The sequence below is a fragment of the Dendrobates tinctorius genome, unplaced genomic scaffold (genome assembly GCF_039654945.1).
Source record: "Dendrobates tinctorius isolate UK_male_01 unplaced genomic scaffold, ASM3965494v1 ptg000019l, whole genome shotgun sequence".
NCBI classification, from domain to species: Eukaryota; Metazoa; Chordata; class Amphibia; order Anura; family Dendrobatidae; genus Dendrobates; species Dendrobates tinctorius.
This window is the reverse complement of record NW_027361687.1, coordinates 582,885-600,621: the sequence shown is the minus strand read 5'-3', so window position 1 is coordinate 600,621 and position 17,737 is coordinate 582,885. Positions and strand designations below refer to the sequence as shown.

At 45.6% G+C, this 17,737-nt stretch overlaps 1 protein-coding gene across 2 annotated transcripts in view; it reads right to left on the bottom strand.

Moving 5' to 3' along the window:
• Positions 1 to 17,737, bottom strand: part of INO80 (INO80 complex ATPase subunit) — a 145,133-nt gene that overhangs the window by 88,950 nt on the left and 38,446 nt on the right. For both annotated transcript variants that reach the window (XM_073566672.1, XM_073566671.1), the window contains 8 exons: positions 15,784 to 15,901; positions 14,719 to 14,930; positions 13,651 to 13,704; positions 12,467 to 12,670; positions 12,063 to 12,249; positions 11,741 to 11,808; positions 9,779 to 9,988; positions 7,989 to 8,069 (listed from right to left, as the gene is read on the bottom strand). In XM_073566672.1, coding sequence (XP_073422773.1) covers positions 7,989 to 8,069; positions 9,779 to 9,988; positions 11,741 to 11,808; positions 12,063 to 12,249; positions 12,467 to 12,670; positions 13,651 to 13,704; positions 14,719 to 14,930; positions 15,784 to 15,901 — 1,134 coding nt within the window. The remainder of the gene's footprint in view (positions 1 to 7,988; positions 8,070 to 9,778; positions 9,989 to 11,740; positions 11,809 to 12,062; positions 12,250 to 12,466; positions 12,671 to 13,650; positions 13,705 to 14,718; positions 14,931 to 15,783; positions 15,902 to 17,737) is intronic.

Here is a 17,737-nt window from a genome sequence, read left to right as displayed (position 1 = left end):
AAAATCTCTTTCTTGGAACCTTCAAAAACAAGAAAATTAGCTCCTCCAGGCAGTATACACCCACCGACAGGCACCAAGCACCTCAGTTGGTGAGAAAGCAGTAGGAGAAGCAACGAGAAAACGCTAAACATATGTACTAACCCAACAAGGGTTTCAAAGACCCAACACGGTACAACTTAAACAGGGCGGGTGCTGTGTCCCCCAATGAAGGCTCCAAGAAAGAGATTTTACGGTAAGAACCAAAAATCCATCTTTCTTTATCGCCTTATTGGGGGACACAGATTACCATGGGACGTTCCAAAGCAGTCCCAAGGGCGGGAACAGCAATAAGGAACAAAAGAATAGGAAAGGCTTAGGTCGGCCGGTGTGCCACCGCCGCCTGCAGAACCTTCCTACCAACTGCATCAGACGAGGCCTGGGTATGAACCCTGTAGAACCTCACAAAGGTGTGCAAGGACGACCAGGTCGCGGCCTTGCAAATTTGTAAAGCTGAAGCCTGGTGACGAACGGCCCACGAAGCCGCCACAGCCCGGGTGGAGTGAGCTCTCACTCCCGGAGGGGGCCGTTTTTCCTGAAGTCGGTAAGCTTTCAGAATGGTAGAACGAATCCAGCGAGCGATCGTGGATTCGGAAGCCCTTTCCGGCGACCTTCAGAGATGACCAGCAAAGAATCGGACTGACGAAAAGAAGAGGTCCTGGCGAGATAGACACGCAAGGCTCTAACTACGTCCAGTTTGTGGAGAGACTTCTCAAGAGGGTGAGAAGGAGCAGGACACAAAGATGGGAGAACGATATCCTCATTGATGTGGAAAGAGGACACCACCTTCGGAAGAAGTGAAGGAACGAAATGACAAGGCCGCCAACTCAGAAACTCTTCTGATGGATGTAATGGCAATCAAGAAGGATACCTTCCATGAGAGAAGGGATAAAGGAATGTCCTGGATAGGCTCGAACGGCGCCTTTTGAAGAGCACTAAGGACAAGATTCAGATCCCACGGGTCTATCGGCGAATGATGAGGGAGAGCCACATGGGCGACCCCTTGGAGAAAAGTCTTAACCTGCGACAAGGAAGCGAGCTCTCTTTGGAAGACGATAGATAGAGCGGAGACCTGGCCCTTGAGGGTACTGATAGACAGACCCGCCTCTAAACCAGACTGGAGAAACCCAAGTATGGAAGAAATAGAAAAGGACATTGGAAAGATATCGTCACACCAACAGAAAAAAACCTTCCAGTAACTATGGTAAATGCGGGAAGAGGCCGGTTTTCTGGCTCTCATCATAGTCTGAATCACCTGGTCAGACAAACCTGATTCTCTCAGAATTGCGGCCTCAATGGCCATGCCGTTAAACTCAGAGACTGAGAATTCTCGTGGTAAAGGGGGCCTTGCAAGAGAAGATCCGGACGGTCTGGAAGCCTCCAGGGAACGTCCGCGAGCATGTTCACCAGCTCCGCGTACCAAGGATGTCTCGGCCAGTCTGGCGCCACTAGAATAACTGGTACGCCTTCCGATCTTATCTTTCTGACCACTTGTGGGATCAAGGCAAGAGGCGGAAAAGATAAGGAAGTCGGAACTGGGACCACGGAATTACTAGGGCGTCGCAAGTGACGGTTAGAGGGTCCCTGGACCTGGCTACGAAGTGCGGAACTTTGTGGTTCATCCGAGATGCCATGAGATCGATATCCGGTGAGCCCCAGCGCTGGCATATCTGATCGAAGACTGTGGGATGAAGAGCCCATTCGCCTGATGCTAGACCTTGATGACTCAAAGTCGGCTGCCCAATTTTCCACCCCTGGAATGTGAACGGCTGAGATTGCCGGAACGTAACATTCCGCCCAGCGCAGTATCTTGGCCACTTCTGACATTACTTGCTTGCTGCGAGTGCCCCCCTGGTGGTTTATGTACGCCACAGCCGTGGCGTTGTCCGACAATGCGGACTGGCTTGCCGACGAGGAGAGGCTGCCAGCGAAGAAGGGCCAGGAAGATTGCTTTGATCTCCAGAAGATTGATAGGCAAAAGAGACTCCTGTGGATTCCAGCGGCCTTGAGCCGTCTTCTGATGGAACACCGCTCCCCAGCCTAGAAGGCTGGCATCGGTGGTGATGACTTGCCACTGAAGCGGAAGGAAAGACCTCTCTTGTAGAACTGACACTGGCAATGCCCACCAAGTCAGGGATTGCCTCACTCTGAGAGGGAGGAGAATGGGACGGTCCAAGGACAGCGTGGACTTGTCCCAGGCTGAAAGAAGGCATAGCTGGAGGGGATAAAGATGAAATTGTGCAAAGGGCACTGCTTCCATGGAAGCTGCCATCTTCCCCAGAACCTTCATGCAGGACCGAAGGGGGATGGGCGCTGGCCGTTTGAGGATTTTGATTCCCTTGGAAAGAGCCGTAAATTTTTCCCTCGGAAGAAACACCCGGCCCAGGTTCGTGTCGAATTCCATGCCCAGAAAAGTCAGACGCTGCGTGGGTATCAGAATGGACTTCTCCTTGTTGACTAGCCATCCGAGACGGCAGAGAGTGTCCAGGGTTATCTGAAGACTCTGAAGGCAGTCTTGGCGGGACGAGCCCTTGATCAAGAGATCATCCAGATAAGGGATGATGAGGATCCCCCTGGAGCGAAGGATGGTCATGACTGTTGCCATCACCTTCGTGAAAACACGGGGAGCGGAGGCTAGGCCAAAGGGGAGAGCCGTGAACTGGTAGTGATTTTCCTGAATCGCAAACCAACCAAAGATATTTCTGATGTTGCAAACAAACAGGTATGTGAAGACAGGCATCCCATATGTCCACCGAGCAGAGGAATTCTCCGGGTTCCATTGAGGCTCTCACCGACCGAAGGGACTCCATTTTGAAATGAAGAATCTTCACGTGGCGATTGAGCAATTTGAGGTCCAGAATTGGGCGAAGGGAGCCGTCTTTCTTCGGGACTACGAAGAGATTTGAGTAGAACCCTGAAACACGTTCGTTTGGGGGGACGGGAACAATCACTCCGGCGGAAAGATGGGAGGAAATGGCCTGAAGAAACCCTGGAATCAGGGACCGCTGTCTCGGGGGTCGAGACAGGAAAAACAGTCTGTTTGGGGGGGAAGCAAATTCGATCTTGTAACCGGATGCGACGATTTTTCTGACCCCAGTGTCGTCGACAGCGGACAGCCAAGCATCGACGAAAAGGGAAAGTCTGCCTCCCACCCTGGAAAAACTTCCAGGTGGGGGTGACCCGTCACTTGGAGGAAAACCTGCCGTAACTGGCGCCTGAAGACCTCTAGATCTCCAGCGGGGAGCGGGTTTGTAAGAAGGTTTTTTTTGTTTTTTTTTGCTGCTCCCGCTCCCTAGTGGTGGAAGAGCGATCTTGCTGAGCAGATCTTTCCGTGGAAGAGAAGGGACGAAAAGACCTGAACGGCCGAAAACCCTTTCTGTTAAAAAAGCATTTTGGTCGAGACTGGGGGAGAGAAGTGCTTTTACCACCAGTGGCATCGGAGATTATCTGATCCAGCTTGGCTCCAAAGAGCCTAGAGCCATGGAATGGCAGATTAGTAAGCGACTTTTTTGAAGTAGTATCCTCATTCCACGACTTTAGCCAAAGGACTCGGCGTATAGAGACTACGTTGCTGTTAGCCATAGCTACGCAGCCGGCCGCGTCCAAGGAGGCGGCCAAAAGGTATTTACCCGCATGGTTATTCTGATCTGCCAGATCTGCTAACTTGTCTTGAGAAGCTCTCACTAAGATGCCCTTGCGAAGAATTTTAGCCCAAGCGGAAATGACTTTCACCACCTAGGCGGATGCGAAAATAGGACAGAGGGAGGCGCTGGATGCCTCAAAGATTGACTTAGCCAGAGATTTAATCTGCCTGTCAGTAGGATCTTTAAGCGATGCCCCATCTGGAAGGGATAGAACCGTTTTTGAGGCTATCCGTGACACTGGGGGATCCACCTCGGGAGTCTTGGTCCACTTTGTGAGCAGGTCCGCATCAAAGGGATACAGCACGTCTAAATACCTGCGGCCTGAGTAACGTTGCTCAGGGCGCTCCCAGTGTTTGGACAAGGTAGACTCGAACTCTTTGTGATTGGGAAAAGTTCGAGATGAGGGCCTTGCTCGTTTAAAGAGCACAGAGCCTTCCTGAGGGGGCGCTTTATCTTGCTTAATTTTAAGGGTTTGGGAGATAGCCGAAATGAGACTATCGACCATGTCCCGTGTTTTAGATGCGATGTCGGCGTCTGAACTAGACCCCGATTGGGAGTCATCGCCTAGAACTCCTGCCCGATCTTTCCCTCTGAAGGTCGCGGTCAGGTGCAGACGACTCACCTTGAGAGGCGGTCGGTGCGCAGGTGGCTGTAGCTAGCTGAGGCAATCGTTCTAAGACGTGGATCAGAGACTGAGAAACTTTAGTCAAGTCAGACATTACCACGGCCCACTCTGGGGGAGGTGGAGTATCCTCATCCCGGGACTCAGTGTGCTCCTGAGAGGCAGACATAATGGAAGGTCTGCAGGACGGACAGAAGGGGGATGACTGACCTGAAGCCCACGTCTTATTACAGCGCGCACAAGCGTAGTGGGTAGCTGTGGGCCTGAAGCGGAGACCCCTTGAAGGGTTGGGCATAAGTAACCTGCGCTGAATGGCCAGACGAGTTAGGGAGAAAAAATGCGGAGAGGAGCTATTTTGAGCCGCAGAGCCTACCGAGATTCAGGCGAGCAGAGAAAGCCGAAGTGTCCCCCACGCAACACAGGAAGAGAAAAGATGACCAGGAACTACTGTATAGAGGAAGCGGCGGGCGGAGCTTAGTAGCTGAGCCGCGATTGGATAAGGGCAGCGAGGAGGGCGCGGGGAGAAAGGGGCTGGCTAGGCAAAAGAGAAAGGAGCCCTGTGATAGGATAGGAAAGGCGCGCAGGAAAGCGCGCTCAGGAGGAGAAAGTGCGCTGAAAGCAGCTGAAACGAAAGTGAAAGTGAAACTGATGCCACCGCAGCCCGATGCCTGATAACTACTCGGGACAATAAAAACGCCGATATTAAGGTACAATGCCCGCAGATTCCCTTGAAATCCCTGCCCAGGCTGTGAATTGTTCTGTGCCCCCCTGAATATAGATAGGAAGGCGCATGGCTGATGAGAGCGGTGCGCGGCAGGCAGGGGAGAGAGGCGGGAGATTCAAACAGGGAAGCCTGTAGATGTTACTGCCGATGGTTCTCTGGTAACACTGCGGGGCTGGAGGGATCGTACAGGCACTTACCTGACGTCCCTGAAGAGGATGATCACAGGGGCCCACGAGCATAAGGCAAGCCGCTGGGAAATGTCCTCTGTACCCGCATCCTGCAGAAGACGGCGTTAACCTCTTGTTGGATGAGGAGGATGCACTACTTGCGATCGCCGTCTTCCTCTCAGCCCTGTCCCGAGAGAGGGGTGAGGAGGGGGATTTGGCAAGGACCAGCCACCTGTCCACAACCCATAGCACCAGAAGGTGATAGGGAAAAAGTCCTGCCAGCGGTACTGAGAGTTGCGATGTGGGGTACGCCACACTGCTCGCTCAGCCGCCTGATATGGGAAAGCAGGGTGAAACTTACACCCTGTTTCCAGACTTGAATCTGAAAGACAAAAGACAAAGAATTAAAAACGTTCTACTAGAAAACCTAAGGGAAAAAAGTTAACTGCGGATCTGGGGAGATCCCGGTTCCTCCTCCTACAGACACTAAGCACAAACTGAGGTGCTTGGTGCCTGTCGGTGGGTGTATACTGCCGGGGAGGAGCTAATTTTCTTGTTTTGCATAGTGTCAGCCTCCTATCAGCAGCAGCATACACCCATGGTATTCTGTGTCCCCCAATAAGGCAATAAAGAAAAGGGAATTTTGTTCTTCAGTTCAGTACGATTAGAGCAATGCCAGGGTTATAAGGTTTTTGAGGTGTTGGAAGGGGAGTGGGTTTTACATATTTTGAGAGCTAAAACTTTAAATTAATTTTCCCCCCGTAAGACAATGTCAGGGATGAGCTGAAATTTGTACTCGTGCCAGAACAATTTTTGATTGCTTTTTTCCCCCCTCAATTTTTGTGTGGTACAGTGAAGAAAACCTGCAAGATAACTGATCGTAAAGAATCCCCTTAAGTTAAGAGGACCCCCGAACTGTGTAAAGTACATAAAATATACTCGGTAGGTAACTTCGCCTACCTGGGTCCAATGCCAGCTCCCTGCTGCTTCGAACCTGGTGTTTTTTGACTACAGTGATGACATCACTTCAACAGCGTGCTTTACAGCTAGCCAATCACTGAGTTAAGTTCATATGAAGAGTCTCTCCATAAGAATCAATGCTAAAATGTGTTTTGTTTTTTTTACAGTGTGTAAGCCTCCTTTCGTTCACAACCATCAGGATTCGCTGGTGACCGTAGCACGTAAAGAGTTAAACGGCCACAATAAGTGTTGGCAATGATCTTGGGTATTGCATCGGGGTGTGTCAGTTCTAATGTAAAGTTGACCCCCTCAGCTGATGGCACCAAGGCTGCTTCTGCATTGGCATCATCACAGTGCCGTACATATAAACAGCTTTTCGTGAACTCCTTGCCTGCTGAGCTGTATATGGAAAGGTGTTCATTTGTTTAGTTCGTTCATTGTATCCTATGTGAGACAGGAACCGGTGTTACAGGTAGGGGGTCACGGTTTGTTCTCTCCGGGGTGCGCACGGAGGCATATTGAGGTCATGAGGGGGCTTTGCAGTTGCAGGCGTAGCTATGATTGCAATGGTGAAGCAGTGACCGATGTCACAAGTAGGGGTCACTGTGTATTCTCCCCAGAATGTGCATGGAGGCATATGAAGGCCATAGGAGTGCATGGCAGTCATGGGCGTAGCTGCGACTGCAATGCAGACTAAAAATAAACTAAGTGCTAGCCTTGTACATACTAGTGTCCAAGGCAGATGTAGCGAAAACCTGCTCTGGGATGTTGTGTTGTGAAACAGACTGCTGTCCGTTTCATTCCAGGTCCGGGTTTTCCATGTGGCTGAAGGCCACAGGTTCCTTTGTTAAAAGCCCTGCAGGAAAGGGTTTGGGTGTGTCAGGGCCAGTTTCAGTTTGGTGTAGGTTAGAGTGCAGAGCAGAGGCTCTGCAGAAGCTTTGTCTGTGTGAAGAGACACAGGTCAGAGCGGAGCCAATAGGCCTGGCACCCACAGCGTACACAGTGGTGCTGCCGTCCACAGTGATTGGTCTCGGAGGTAGACTCTACTGTGTCCGAAGGAGGACGAGCGTGTTTAATAGCTGCAAACATGTGGATATGGTATCCGGCTGTAATCCAGAGGATATCATGGACTGTGTACGGCTGTGAGTAAAGAGTCATTTACTATCATCTTGGCGGTGCAGTCGCCCACGGAAACTGGTCAAAGGGAAGTCTAGCGTGTTTAGTGACTGTAGTCTAAAGGATATTGTGTACTATGTAATGCTATGAGTAAGAGACATTGACACGGCGATAGTCGCCTACGGCTACTGGTCAAAGGGAAGTCCAGTGTGTTTAGTGACTGTAAACGAAAGGATGCCCTGTAGTGCAGGGCAATGGACACTAATACTATGCACTGAGATTATATGCACTTGTGTGAATTTGGACATTTAATGCTGTGAAGAAACACATTAAAGGAGCTTTGTGTTTGAACTTTGTGAGTCACTGCCTCCTCACTGCATAAGTGTGCAACCGCTGCACTACACCTATAGTTCATTTATGAGGTCTTTCGAGACATATTATGAAAAAATAAACAAAAAATTCAAAACATTGCCATATCCACCCACAATCTGTTTGCTCTAATATTATTAGCAGCGACCCTGGGACCCCGCTTCAACGCAGCCAACCCCCAGTAAGCAATAAGATGAGTGCATTATAAGGAGCACCACCATTTTATTAAAAAAGTTTTTTTTACCTATTTTTATAATCCGGAGCGTCTTATAAACTGCAAAGTACGGTACATTGAAAATTATAATTTTTTTTGTACATCTTAACTTCAGAAAGAAAAAGATCACACTTACCTCTGCAAGATGTGCTAGTAGAGCTATGCTCTGGACAGTTTTTCCCAGGCCCATTTCGTCAGCTAGGATGCCATTAATACCCTAAAATGCATATCAAAAAATCAACTCATTAAAAAAAAACTTAGTTATTCTTTATAATTTAGCCATTTAAATGGAATCTGTCAGCGGGTTTTCCCTACTCCATGTGAGAGCAGCATGATGTAGAGTTAGAGTTCCCGATTCCAGCAATGTGTCACTTACTGGGCTGCTTGCTGCAATTTTGATTTTAAAAAGCCCTGTTTTATCTACTGTTCATCTAGCAGTTCTCTAAATGCAGAGCTCTGTATAACCCTGCCCACACCGATTGGAAGATTTATGTGTACACTGGACACAGACAGAAAGCAGTCAATCAGTGGTGGTTGCAGGGTTATAAAGAACCCATGAATGTGGAGGACTACTAAGCAGGTCTACTAGTCCTATAATGATAATCTGCTGATAAAATTGTGATTTGATCAAAAACTACAGCAAGCAGGCCAGTAAGTGACACATCGCTGGAATCAGGGTCTATCTATTTTTACAGTACATTACATTTCTCTCAGATTAGGTGCTAAAGGCATTGTGACATAATTACCTTTGCCCTATGGATAACCTTGTTCCCCAATAGCGCACTGCTAAGAGGAATGGTGTGTCTGGTCAAATCTATGGCACTGAAGAAACCAGTCCCAGCTGCCGAGCAGACACCAATATAACAACTATTCACTATCAAGTAGATAGTTGATCGCTTATAACCACTGGTAGATATCTGATAATTTACCTACAGGAATACAATAAATATTTTAGTAAAACCTATTTAGTATGTGTTGGCAGAAAACAATTATTCTACAACCTTAGGTACAAATTACAGAACCACCGCACTTTAGTGAACGTTCACCCAGATTTTTTTTCAGCAAAAAATAAATAAATAAAATCACACATGACACAAAATGTTTAAAATGGACAAATAAATTTGGAGAAACCAGTTTGGCACAGCAGTCAGTATCAGGCTTGTGGGACGACAAAAGTAACTGTAAATGGAGACAGGCATTGAGGTGATCTCCGATTATTCTCACAGTAGGATGAAATAAAAAGGGAGTAAAAGAACAGATCGGTGTCTGAGATGTAAATAAAAGGAGACTGCATACAGTTATTGTGCAGTGGCTGGAAGCTGCAACAATTCAGGGTGGATGCTCTCAAGATTAACTCCCATTCCAAGATAGACTAGGCTATACTAGTACGTACTAGTACATTCTTCATTGTGTCTATGGAATGGGCTCAGAAACTACTACTTAATCTATTTAATCTGATAGTGGTATAACGTAGGGGCACAGACCGATTCCAGCGATATGTGACTTGCTAAGCAGCTCTCAGTAGTTTTATTAAAAGTAATGTTTTATCAGCAGGTGATTATCACTGCTCGACTAGGTGTCGAAAGCTAGGCAGACCAGTTAAGTTGTGTAACCCTGCTCCCATCACTGATTGGCAGCTTGATGACAATGTACATAGGAATCTGCCTATCAGAGCTGTGGGCGGGGTTATACATAGCTCAGCAATCATAGCACTGCTGCATCTATCTCAGTGAAAACAAGGATTCTATCAAAACTGCAGTAAGCCGTCCAATACGTGACACATCGCCGGACACGCTTATAAATGAAGTTCCATGGCCAGAAAACATTGGTACTCAGACCAACAAAATATTTATGTTGCAAACCTATACAGAATTGGTCCATGATGAGACTTTATTTTGTTTTATTTTTTTTTTTTTACTGTGTTACCTGTTCATAAAGGTTGGCCAGCCAATTCATGCCTTTAAGCTGGTACCCTTTGAGTTTTCCATTGAATATGGTGGGCTGCGGAATATCCTCTCCTGCCCTTATAGAGGGGTTAGCCAGACTGTAACTTTCTCCAAAGCCAGTTTCGGATTTGTTGGCCACACGAAATGCAGCTAATCTGCTTTCTCTGGCATCTTCATCAAAGGACCTTTTCTAATGAAAAAAAAAAAACAAAACAGAAATTACTAGATATAAAATATTGCCAACAAAAGAAAAACACATGACATGCACTGCACAGCATGAACCTGCAGAATCAGAAAAAAATGAGAGTGCTAAATTGAAAAAAGCTGAGCTCTGAGCTTTACTTGTGCTATCACAGGTGTCTTATGTGGTAATGGTGTGAGAAAGAACCAGTTGTAACCAGCAAACCCATAGACTTAATGGTGCAAATCTACACAACAGGTCCACATAAATTAGATGAGATCTGAGGGACCAACTAAGTTTAGGGCCAGAGCTGGGTCAGGGCTAAAGCCAGAGCCGAGGCAGGGGCAGGGCCAGGGCCAGAGCCAGAGCCGAGGAAGGGCCAGAGCAGAGCAAGGGACACAGCCAGAGCAGAGGAAGGGCCAGAGCAGAGGAAGGGCCACAGCAGAGGAAGGGCCAGAGCCAAAGCAGAGGAAAGGCCACAGCCGAGGAAAGGCCATAGCCAAGGCAGGGCCAGGGCCAGAGCAGAGGAAGGGCCAGAGCAGAGGAAGGGCCAGAGCCGAGGCATGGCCAGAGCCGAGGAAGGGCCAGAGCAGAGGAAGGGCCAGAGCAGAGGAAGGGCCAGAGCCGAGGCATGGCCAGAGCCGAGGCAGGGCCAGTGCCAACAAGTGTCACACGACAGCAATTGTCAAATGATCCAAGACATTTTTGCAATGTCAATAATTTGCTGTTGTGCCGTATTTTAGCACTGTGATTTTCGCAGTACAAAAAAAAACAACTCACAGATTAATCACAGTCGTATGCGACTTGCAGTTAAGTCTATATCATTTGAATCGTTGTGAAAATTAACACCTTCTGAAATTTTCGCCGCTGTGTCACAGATGGTAGCAATGAGGCAGCATATGAAATTATTAGATGTGATGTTGCACTGCGTTGTCATAATCTCAAATGTCGAGCAGCACAACCTTCCAGACATGGCGGATAGTCTTCGATTTTGCAGCATTATTTATCAATGATCCATCCAGACTATCAGAGGGAGATTTATCAAGTTGCTAGTGTCAGAATTGTGTGAAAAAGGGTTGCACAAATTTGTACACGCCCCAATGAAAACTCTGATAACACCCACTTGGATGTAACAAAAGTTAACTTATTTGGTGCCAAATACTTTGATCACTAATATCTGTGCAACAGAGAGGCAAAATTAAAAAGAAAAAAAACACGTTTTGATCCATATTGCAGCCATTATTACACATTATGTCCAGTTCAGCATGAGAAATGCTGTGAGATGTCCTATTTAACAGTAATCTCGAGCAACTTTGACATTCAGCATGGCTATTTATTTAGAAAACAGAGTAGAATGAAGTCGGCCATATACGGTACATTAGTGGGCTGTTTGATGACAGCGGTCTCTCCCATACAAAAGAGCTTTCTCTCTACGGAGTTCTCTATAAGAAAGTCACCAGCAAACAGACAACTCTGCCGGTAGCTTATCTCCAAGTGATCAGCAGTCCAAAATTGGACATGTCCAATCAACATCTCCCCCGACGATCAGTTGTCCGGGGTCAGTAATACACATTATGAATTCTTCTAGTTTACAAGAGATAGGAATTGATTGTATCCTTACATATATACTACATGGGCAGAACTGTTTTTAGAGCTGTAATTGTGTTGAATTACATTCCCTACAACAGAAGTCACTTTTTTGTTTTATAAAACTTACAAAAAAAAAAAAATTACGACACTACTTCCCAGGAGGAGCCTTACCTGTGCCTGGTGTATCCTAAAAGCCTCCTCTGCGTTTTTCAGCGCCTGGGACTTGAAATAATCACTGTCTGAAATTAAAAGGTGAAATAAAATAATGATTTAGCTTAGAAATAGTCAAAAAGATTAACCCCTTGGAGACAAGACAGTTTTCGTTTTCCGCACTTTACTTTCCTAATTTTTCTTCCCAGAGCCATAACTTTACCGTCGACAGAGCACAAGAGGGCTTGTTTCTTACAAGACAAGGTGCAGCTCTGAACGACTTCACTATTTTACCATATAATGTACCGGATTAACTGGAGACAAATCACAAGGCACGTCTTACCATAATCATCTTGGAGCATGTTCAGCGAACCGCCTCCACTTTGCTGATGAGTGGAACAGTCTTCAAGCTTGCGCAAAATTTCCTCTTGCACGCTGTCTGGTCCAGATTCACGCTTGCGACTTACAAAGTGGGCATAAAGCTCGGTTTGTGTAATTAAAAAGTTTAACTTTCGCTGCTGTCTCTTTGCCTGTTTGTAATAGAAAACATTGGGTTAAACACTTAGTAATATTACGCCACAGTTTCAGAGGCAATATCAGCACATACGTCACATTTTACATACAAAACCTTTTCGAGACCATGATAAAATTCCCCTTGCCTCTTGAATAACATTTTAGACAAAATCTTGTTCCGTGCCAACCATTTTAGCATTTTTTTACTCCATACGTAGTGTCTCGGTAGTTTACCTCTCTCATTTCTTCATCCAATTTCCGCTGTTCTAATGCCTCCTTCTCAGCCCGTTTACGATGCTCTTTCTCTACTTTATCATATTTCTTCCAGTATAATGACATTTCCTTGGTTAACTTGCGCGCTCGCGGGAGAGTCTCCTTGCAGTTTTTCTGAGCTTGGATAGCCGCTCTGCGCACCTCTCGCATGCATTGATGAGCAAGCTAATATAAAAGGGAAAACAAAATGTAAAAACATGAAAGATTTATCCGCTACCAAACAAAGCCTCTTGCATGCCGCAAGGCCATCCCCACTATAATGGTAAAAAAAAAAAAAAAAAAAAACATACTTATAACTCAAACTGGCAGAGCTGCGCCTTTGTTCCAAGAGCAGTGTCCCCCGGCAAGCTTGTCACATTGTTCATATCAAGAGAGCGCTGCAGCCAGTCAGATCCATCTGACTAGCTGCAGCGCTCTCATGATACGAGATCACAGCTGGAGGTTAAGTATGCTTATTTTTCCTTATTTTACTTATCACACTGAGGTCATTCAAAAGAGGTTTCCAGTTGTTAACAACCCCTTTAAGAACTCTCTAATTAATTAATGCTATGTACTGTTCAAGTATTGGACATAAGCTTCCAATGATTGTGGAAAATAACAAACAATCAGAGATTCCCAGGCATCAGGTAGTCTCGTACAGAATCATTTTATTGACAACAGTGTACAGCAAAGTTTCAGTCACGCTGGGCCTTTATCAAGCCAAACAATAGGTGTAGATATGTAAAAACCACTGAAATTCAATGTTTTGGCCATGCAGGGCCTTTATCAAGCCAAACAATAGGTGTACATATGTAAAAATCACTGAAATTCAATGTTTTGGCCATGCAGGGCCTTTATCAAGCCAAAACAAAAAGGTGTACACATATGTAAAAAACGTTTCGGCCACGCAGGGCCTTTCTCAAGCCGAAGAAGAGGTGTAGTTCCGTACACCTGTTTGGCTTGATAAAGGCCCAGCATGGTGCAAACATAGCATGTCAGTGTTTTTTCTGTGCCTGCAACCTGGTGGTGTCAATAAAACTTTTTGAAGAAGACAACCAGGTGCCTTGGATTCCTGAGTTGTTTGCAGTTTTTGCGATCTACTGGAGGATTGTACCAAGCCTGCACGGGTCACGAAGTCTTACAAATGATTGTGGAAAATAAGTTACCTTTTTGCTGTTTGTTAACAGTAAGTTGCGAGCTGAAACTTTTTGCTTGTAGGCCTGAAATATATGAACAATTGTTATGATGCTATAAACAAAAAAAAATTGGAAAAGTCATGCAATCCTGCCATTGCCCAAAACTAGATGTAGAAATGGGAAATGGACAAATGATGGGACTGTTTTCAGCCCTTTAATTCTACGCATCTATTTATTTTCTTTTTTTTTCCAAAAATAATAAAAAGGAATAGCGGCCATTGCACTTTACATAGTGGCTGTCACACAGCTCTCCAAGAGTCACAACTGTAACTCTGCTTCCAGGTATAGGCCCAGGATAGGTATCACGCCAATACTGGGAGGTTTGCTTAAAGGGAACCTGTCACCCCCCAGGGCATTTTTAAGTAAAAGAGCCACCTTCAGCAGCACTAAGGCTGCACTCTGTGAAGGCGGCTCTTATGTTTCTGATCCCTAGTAACACTGAAATATTGACTTTTATAAATTGCTCCCCATACCAGTATTGAGTCCCAGAGGTATGGTGTCTCCCCCTGTAATAGCCGCCTCCCAGCCGTGGATCATCCCCCTCTTGCGTCTGTGCGCTGCCTCCTGTGTTGTTGTTACATGCTCAGCGCCTGCGCTGTGCCAACAGTTCTCGGGCATGCGCAGTGCTCGCTGCCCGGGAACTGACATCAGGCTATCGCGCCTGTGTGTTGCGGAGGCCCCAGATCCCGTCCCGCAGTGTGTTATGATGTATTCACACTGCGGGGCTGGGAATCTGGCGCCTGCGCAGTGAGCATCTATAGCTGCGCCTGCCCCATCTCCCTCCTCCTCTTTCTCTTTCCTCCCTCGGCAGCATCTGATGAGCTAAGCTCCCCACACGCAGGTCAGCTCATCAGACGCTGCCGAGGGAGGAAAGAGAAAGAGAAAAAAACAGTGATTGTACCAAAACGACAGCATGCAGCACAGTAAGTGACACATCACTGGAATTGGGCTCTCAGACCCTACATCATACATCATGCTGCTGACCTTTCCCCTTTCAGTATAAATGGCATTTCATAATATAATAGTATGTCCTATTACCTTCGGCAATTCTTTCTTCACTATTGTCAGCCACACTTTTCTGCGACGGGCATTTAGCTGCTCAACCGACATATGCTTCTTTTTCACAATTGGAATTGGAGCATCTTGGGAAAATTTAGCAAATATTTTAGCATGGTGACGATGGTGTGGTAACTCTTCGTCAGACAAATCCTCTTCATGGCGCCTTTTCTTCTTCACTTTTTTTAACTTGGCTGCGGAAAGCAAATATTATTTAACAATTGTTCCATTGGTCTCTGGACACGCAGAATTATAAATCAAAAGGCCATCTGGTAATGGACGGTGTCAGGACTGATAATTTGAACACTAATGGAAATGGATATAATACAGATTATTTTATACATTCTATAATACGGATAGTCAGAAAGGTGCTGACATTCCCATATTCTTATAGGTCAGGATGGAGCCTTAAAGGGGAATTCCTATGTCCAACAACCTAACCCAATATGTAGTAGGTGTAATAATAATAGCAAATACCCCCAATTAGAAATGTAGTATAGTTCTTCTGATTAGCTATGACATTTACCCCATGTGCAGGGCATTGCAGTACCTTAGGTATCCATGGTTATGACCACTAAAAGCTATCCAACTAAATAACTTTCACTATACCAGTGGTCGTAACCATGGATACATAAGCTACTGCAATGCCCTGCACAAGGGGTAAGCGACAAAGCGAAACTATACTACATTTCTAATTGGAGGCATTTGCTAATATCATTACATCTACTACATATTGGCTTAGGACCTAGAAGATGGGAATACCCCTTTAAAGAAGATAGACACCCCACCTCTACAGACCACTATAAACACTAGATAACTGTCGGCGGAATGGCGAAATATCAAAAACTCCACCAAAAAAGGATAGTGGTGTCGGGTAATGAAAAACAATTCTCAAAGTGTTGCCCCATTAATATTGCTGGGTTAGACTGGGAATTGGGGTCTAGTTGCAAATTACAACAGTTAATACATCATAAACATTTCACATTACAATTTTCCTTTTTTGGGGGGGGGGGGGCAGAGGAGTGAAGAAAAAAAAAAACCTGTTACCTCTCAATTTCTTTTCATTTTTAATTTTTCTCTTTTTTGGTCCATTAAGATGACGTTGCTCATGAAACTGATCGTGGGTAGAGAGAAGGCCTGCACTGTAAAAACGATACTCCTGCAGCTACAATAAAATATATATTACAAAAAAAAACAATAGTTAGTATTAAGGTTATAAGAAAAAACAATGACTAATTGAAAAACTATACAATTGAAAGGGAAATTGCCAGCAGGTTCTTGTTATTTAATCCGAGATCAGCAAGAGCCTGGTTACAGTGATGTGTCATTCGGCAGTTTACTGTAGTTTCAATACAATCAATGTTTTATCAGCTGGAGATTATCACTGAAGGACTAGGTGCCAGGCAGTCCAGCTAATCTGTGTAACTTCTCCCCCACCTCTGATTGGAAGCTTTCTGCCTATGCACTGTGTACACAGAAAGCTGCCAATCAGTGGCATAAGTATGGTTATTCACAGGTCAGCATTCATAGTACTTTTATAAAAACTGCAGCAAGCAGTCCAGTAAGTGATACATTACTAGAATCAGGGTCTCTGCACTTACACCATGATGCTCTCGGATTACACAGTAAAACCTGCTGACAGATTCCCTTTAAACATGTTAGGTTATCTGTTAAACTCGAGGACTTTTATCTACGGTCAACTTTAAAAAGTATGAAACACAAAAACCTGACTTAAACCATGGGTTATTTTGTTATGATAGCTTCCCATTAAAAAAGCAAAATGCAGTTCCTCCTGCTTGCCACCCATGATATCACATTGCTTGTTTAATGTGACATTATCACAACATCAGACTTTCCTTCAACCGGTCACAGGGAAACTGCTATAGTGTAAGTACCATAAACCAGCCAGATACCTGCTCCAGACCAAACAATAAGGCATAAGAAGGGAGTGGTAGTGTCCCTATTACATAGGGTCCCGTGTCACCTGCCTCCAGCTTTAAAATAAAGGCTTATCCCTTTATCATAAACCTTGCATTGTCCTTATGATTTCATTGATTCCTACAGGGCAGGAAGACTAAGGCCTAGAGATTTCAGTGGCCAGTGTGCTGTAATATTTCATTTTAATAACATCACTGAAAAATTATCCCTTTTAAGGCAGATCCCTGCCATGTCTGTGTTTATATGCAGCAGGTCTACACGGAAGTCTGTTTGACAAGTGGTGATCCAAAAATTATCCCTTTTAAGGCAGATCCCTGCCATGTCTGTGTTTATATGCAGCAGGTCTACACGGAAGTCTGTTTGACAAGTGGTGATCCAAAAATTATCCCTTTTAAGGCAGATCCCTGCCATGTCTGTGTTTATATGCAGCAGGTCTACACGGAAGTCTGTTTGACAAGTGGTGATCCAAAAATTATCCCTTTTTTGGGAGCTATATCAGGTTTATTTACCCTGTGCAGAGTAGAGTTCCCAGTAGAAATACAATATAGCTATGGAAACAATGGTCAGGCAAGAGATCGGTGACTGTCTATCGGCAGTGGCAGTAACCACATAGTTCAGAGTAATGATGGGACAGGCATGGAGATGTTTGCCTGTATACTGCCAATACTGGCCACCTCGGCAGCAGCACAATACAAATATAAATGGACAGGCAGGAGATGCCAGGCTGTGTAGGGGCATCAACACTAGTGGCAGCAGAACAATATAGAATACAATGGACAGGTAAAAAGATGCCAACGTCGATCTAGTCATAGGTATCACTTGTAGGTGAACGAAAATAGGCACTGATCTATGCCTCACTCATCTTCACAGGTTAAGCTTTTACATACTTGCAGGAAAAATGTTTGCTTGCCCATGACAAAGCCACCCGCCACACCGAGTACCCTCTCTGACACTACACTGGAGGCTGGGCAAGACTGTGTGCTCATGGCAAACTGGGCCAGTTCTTGGCATTGGTTCCATGTTGACCATGGAGTCAGGGCTCTAAATGTCGGCTTGAGAAAGG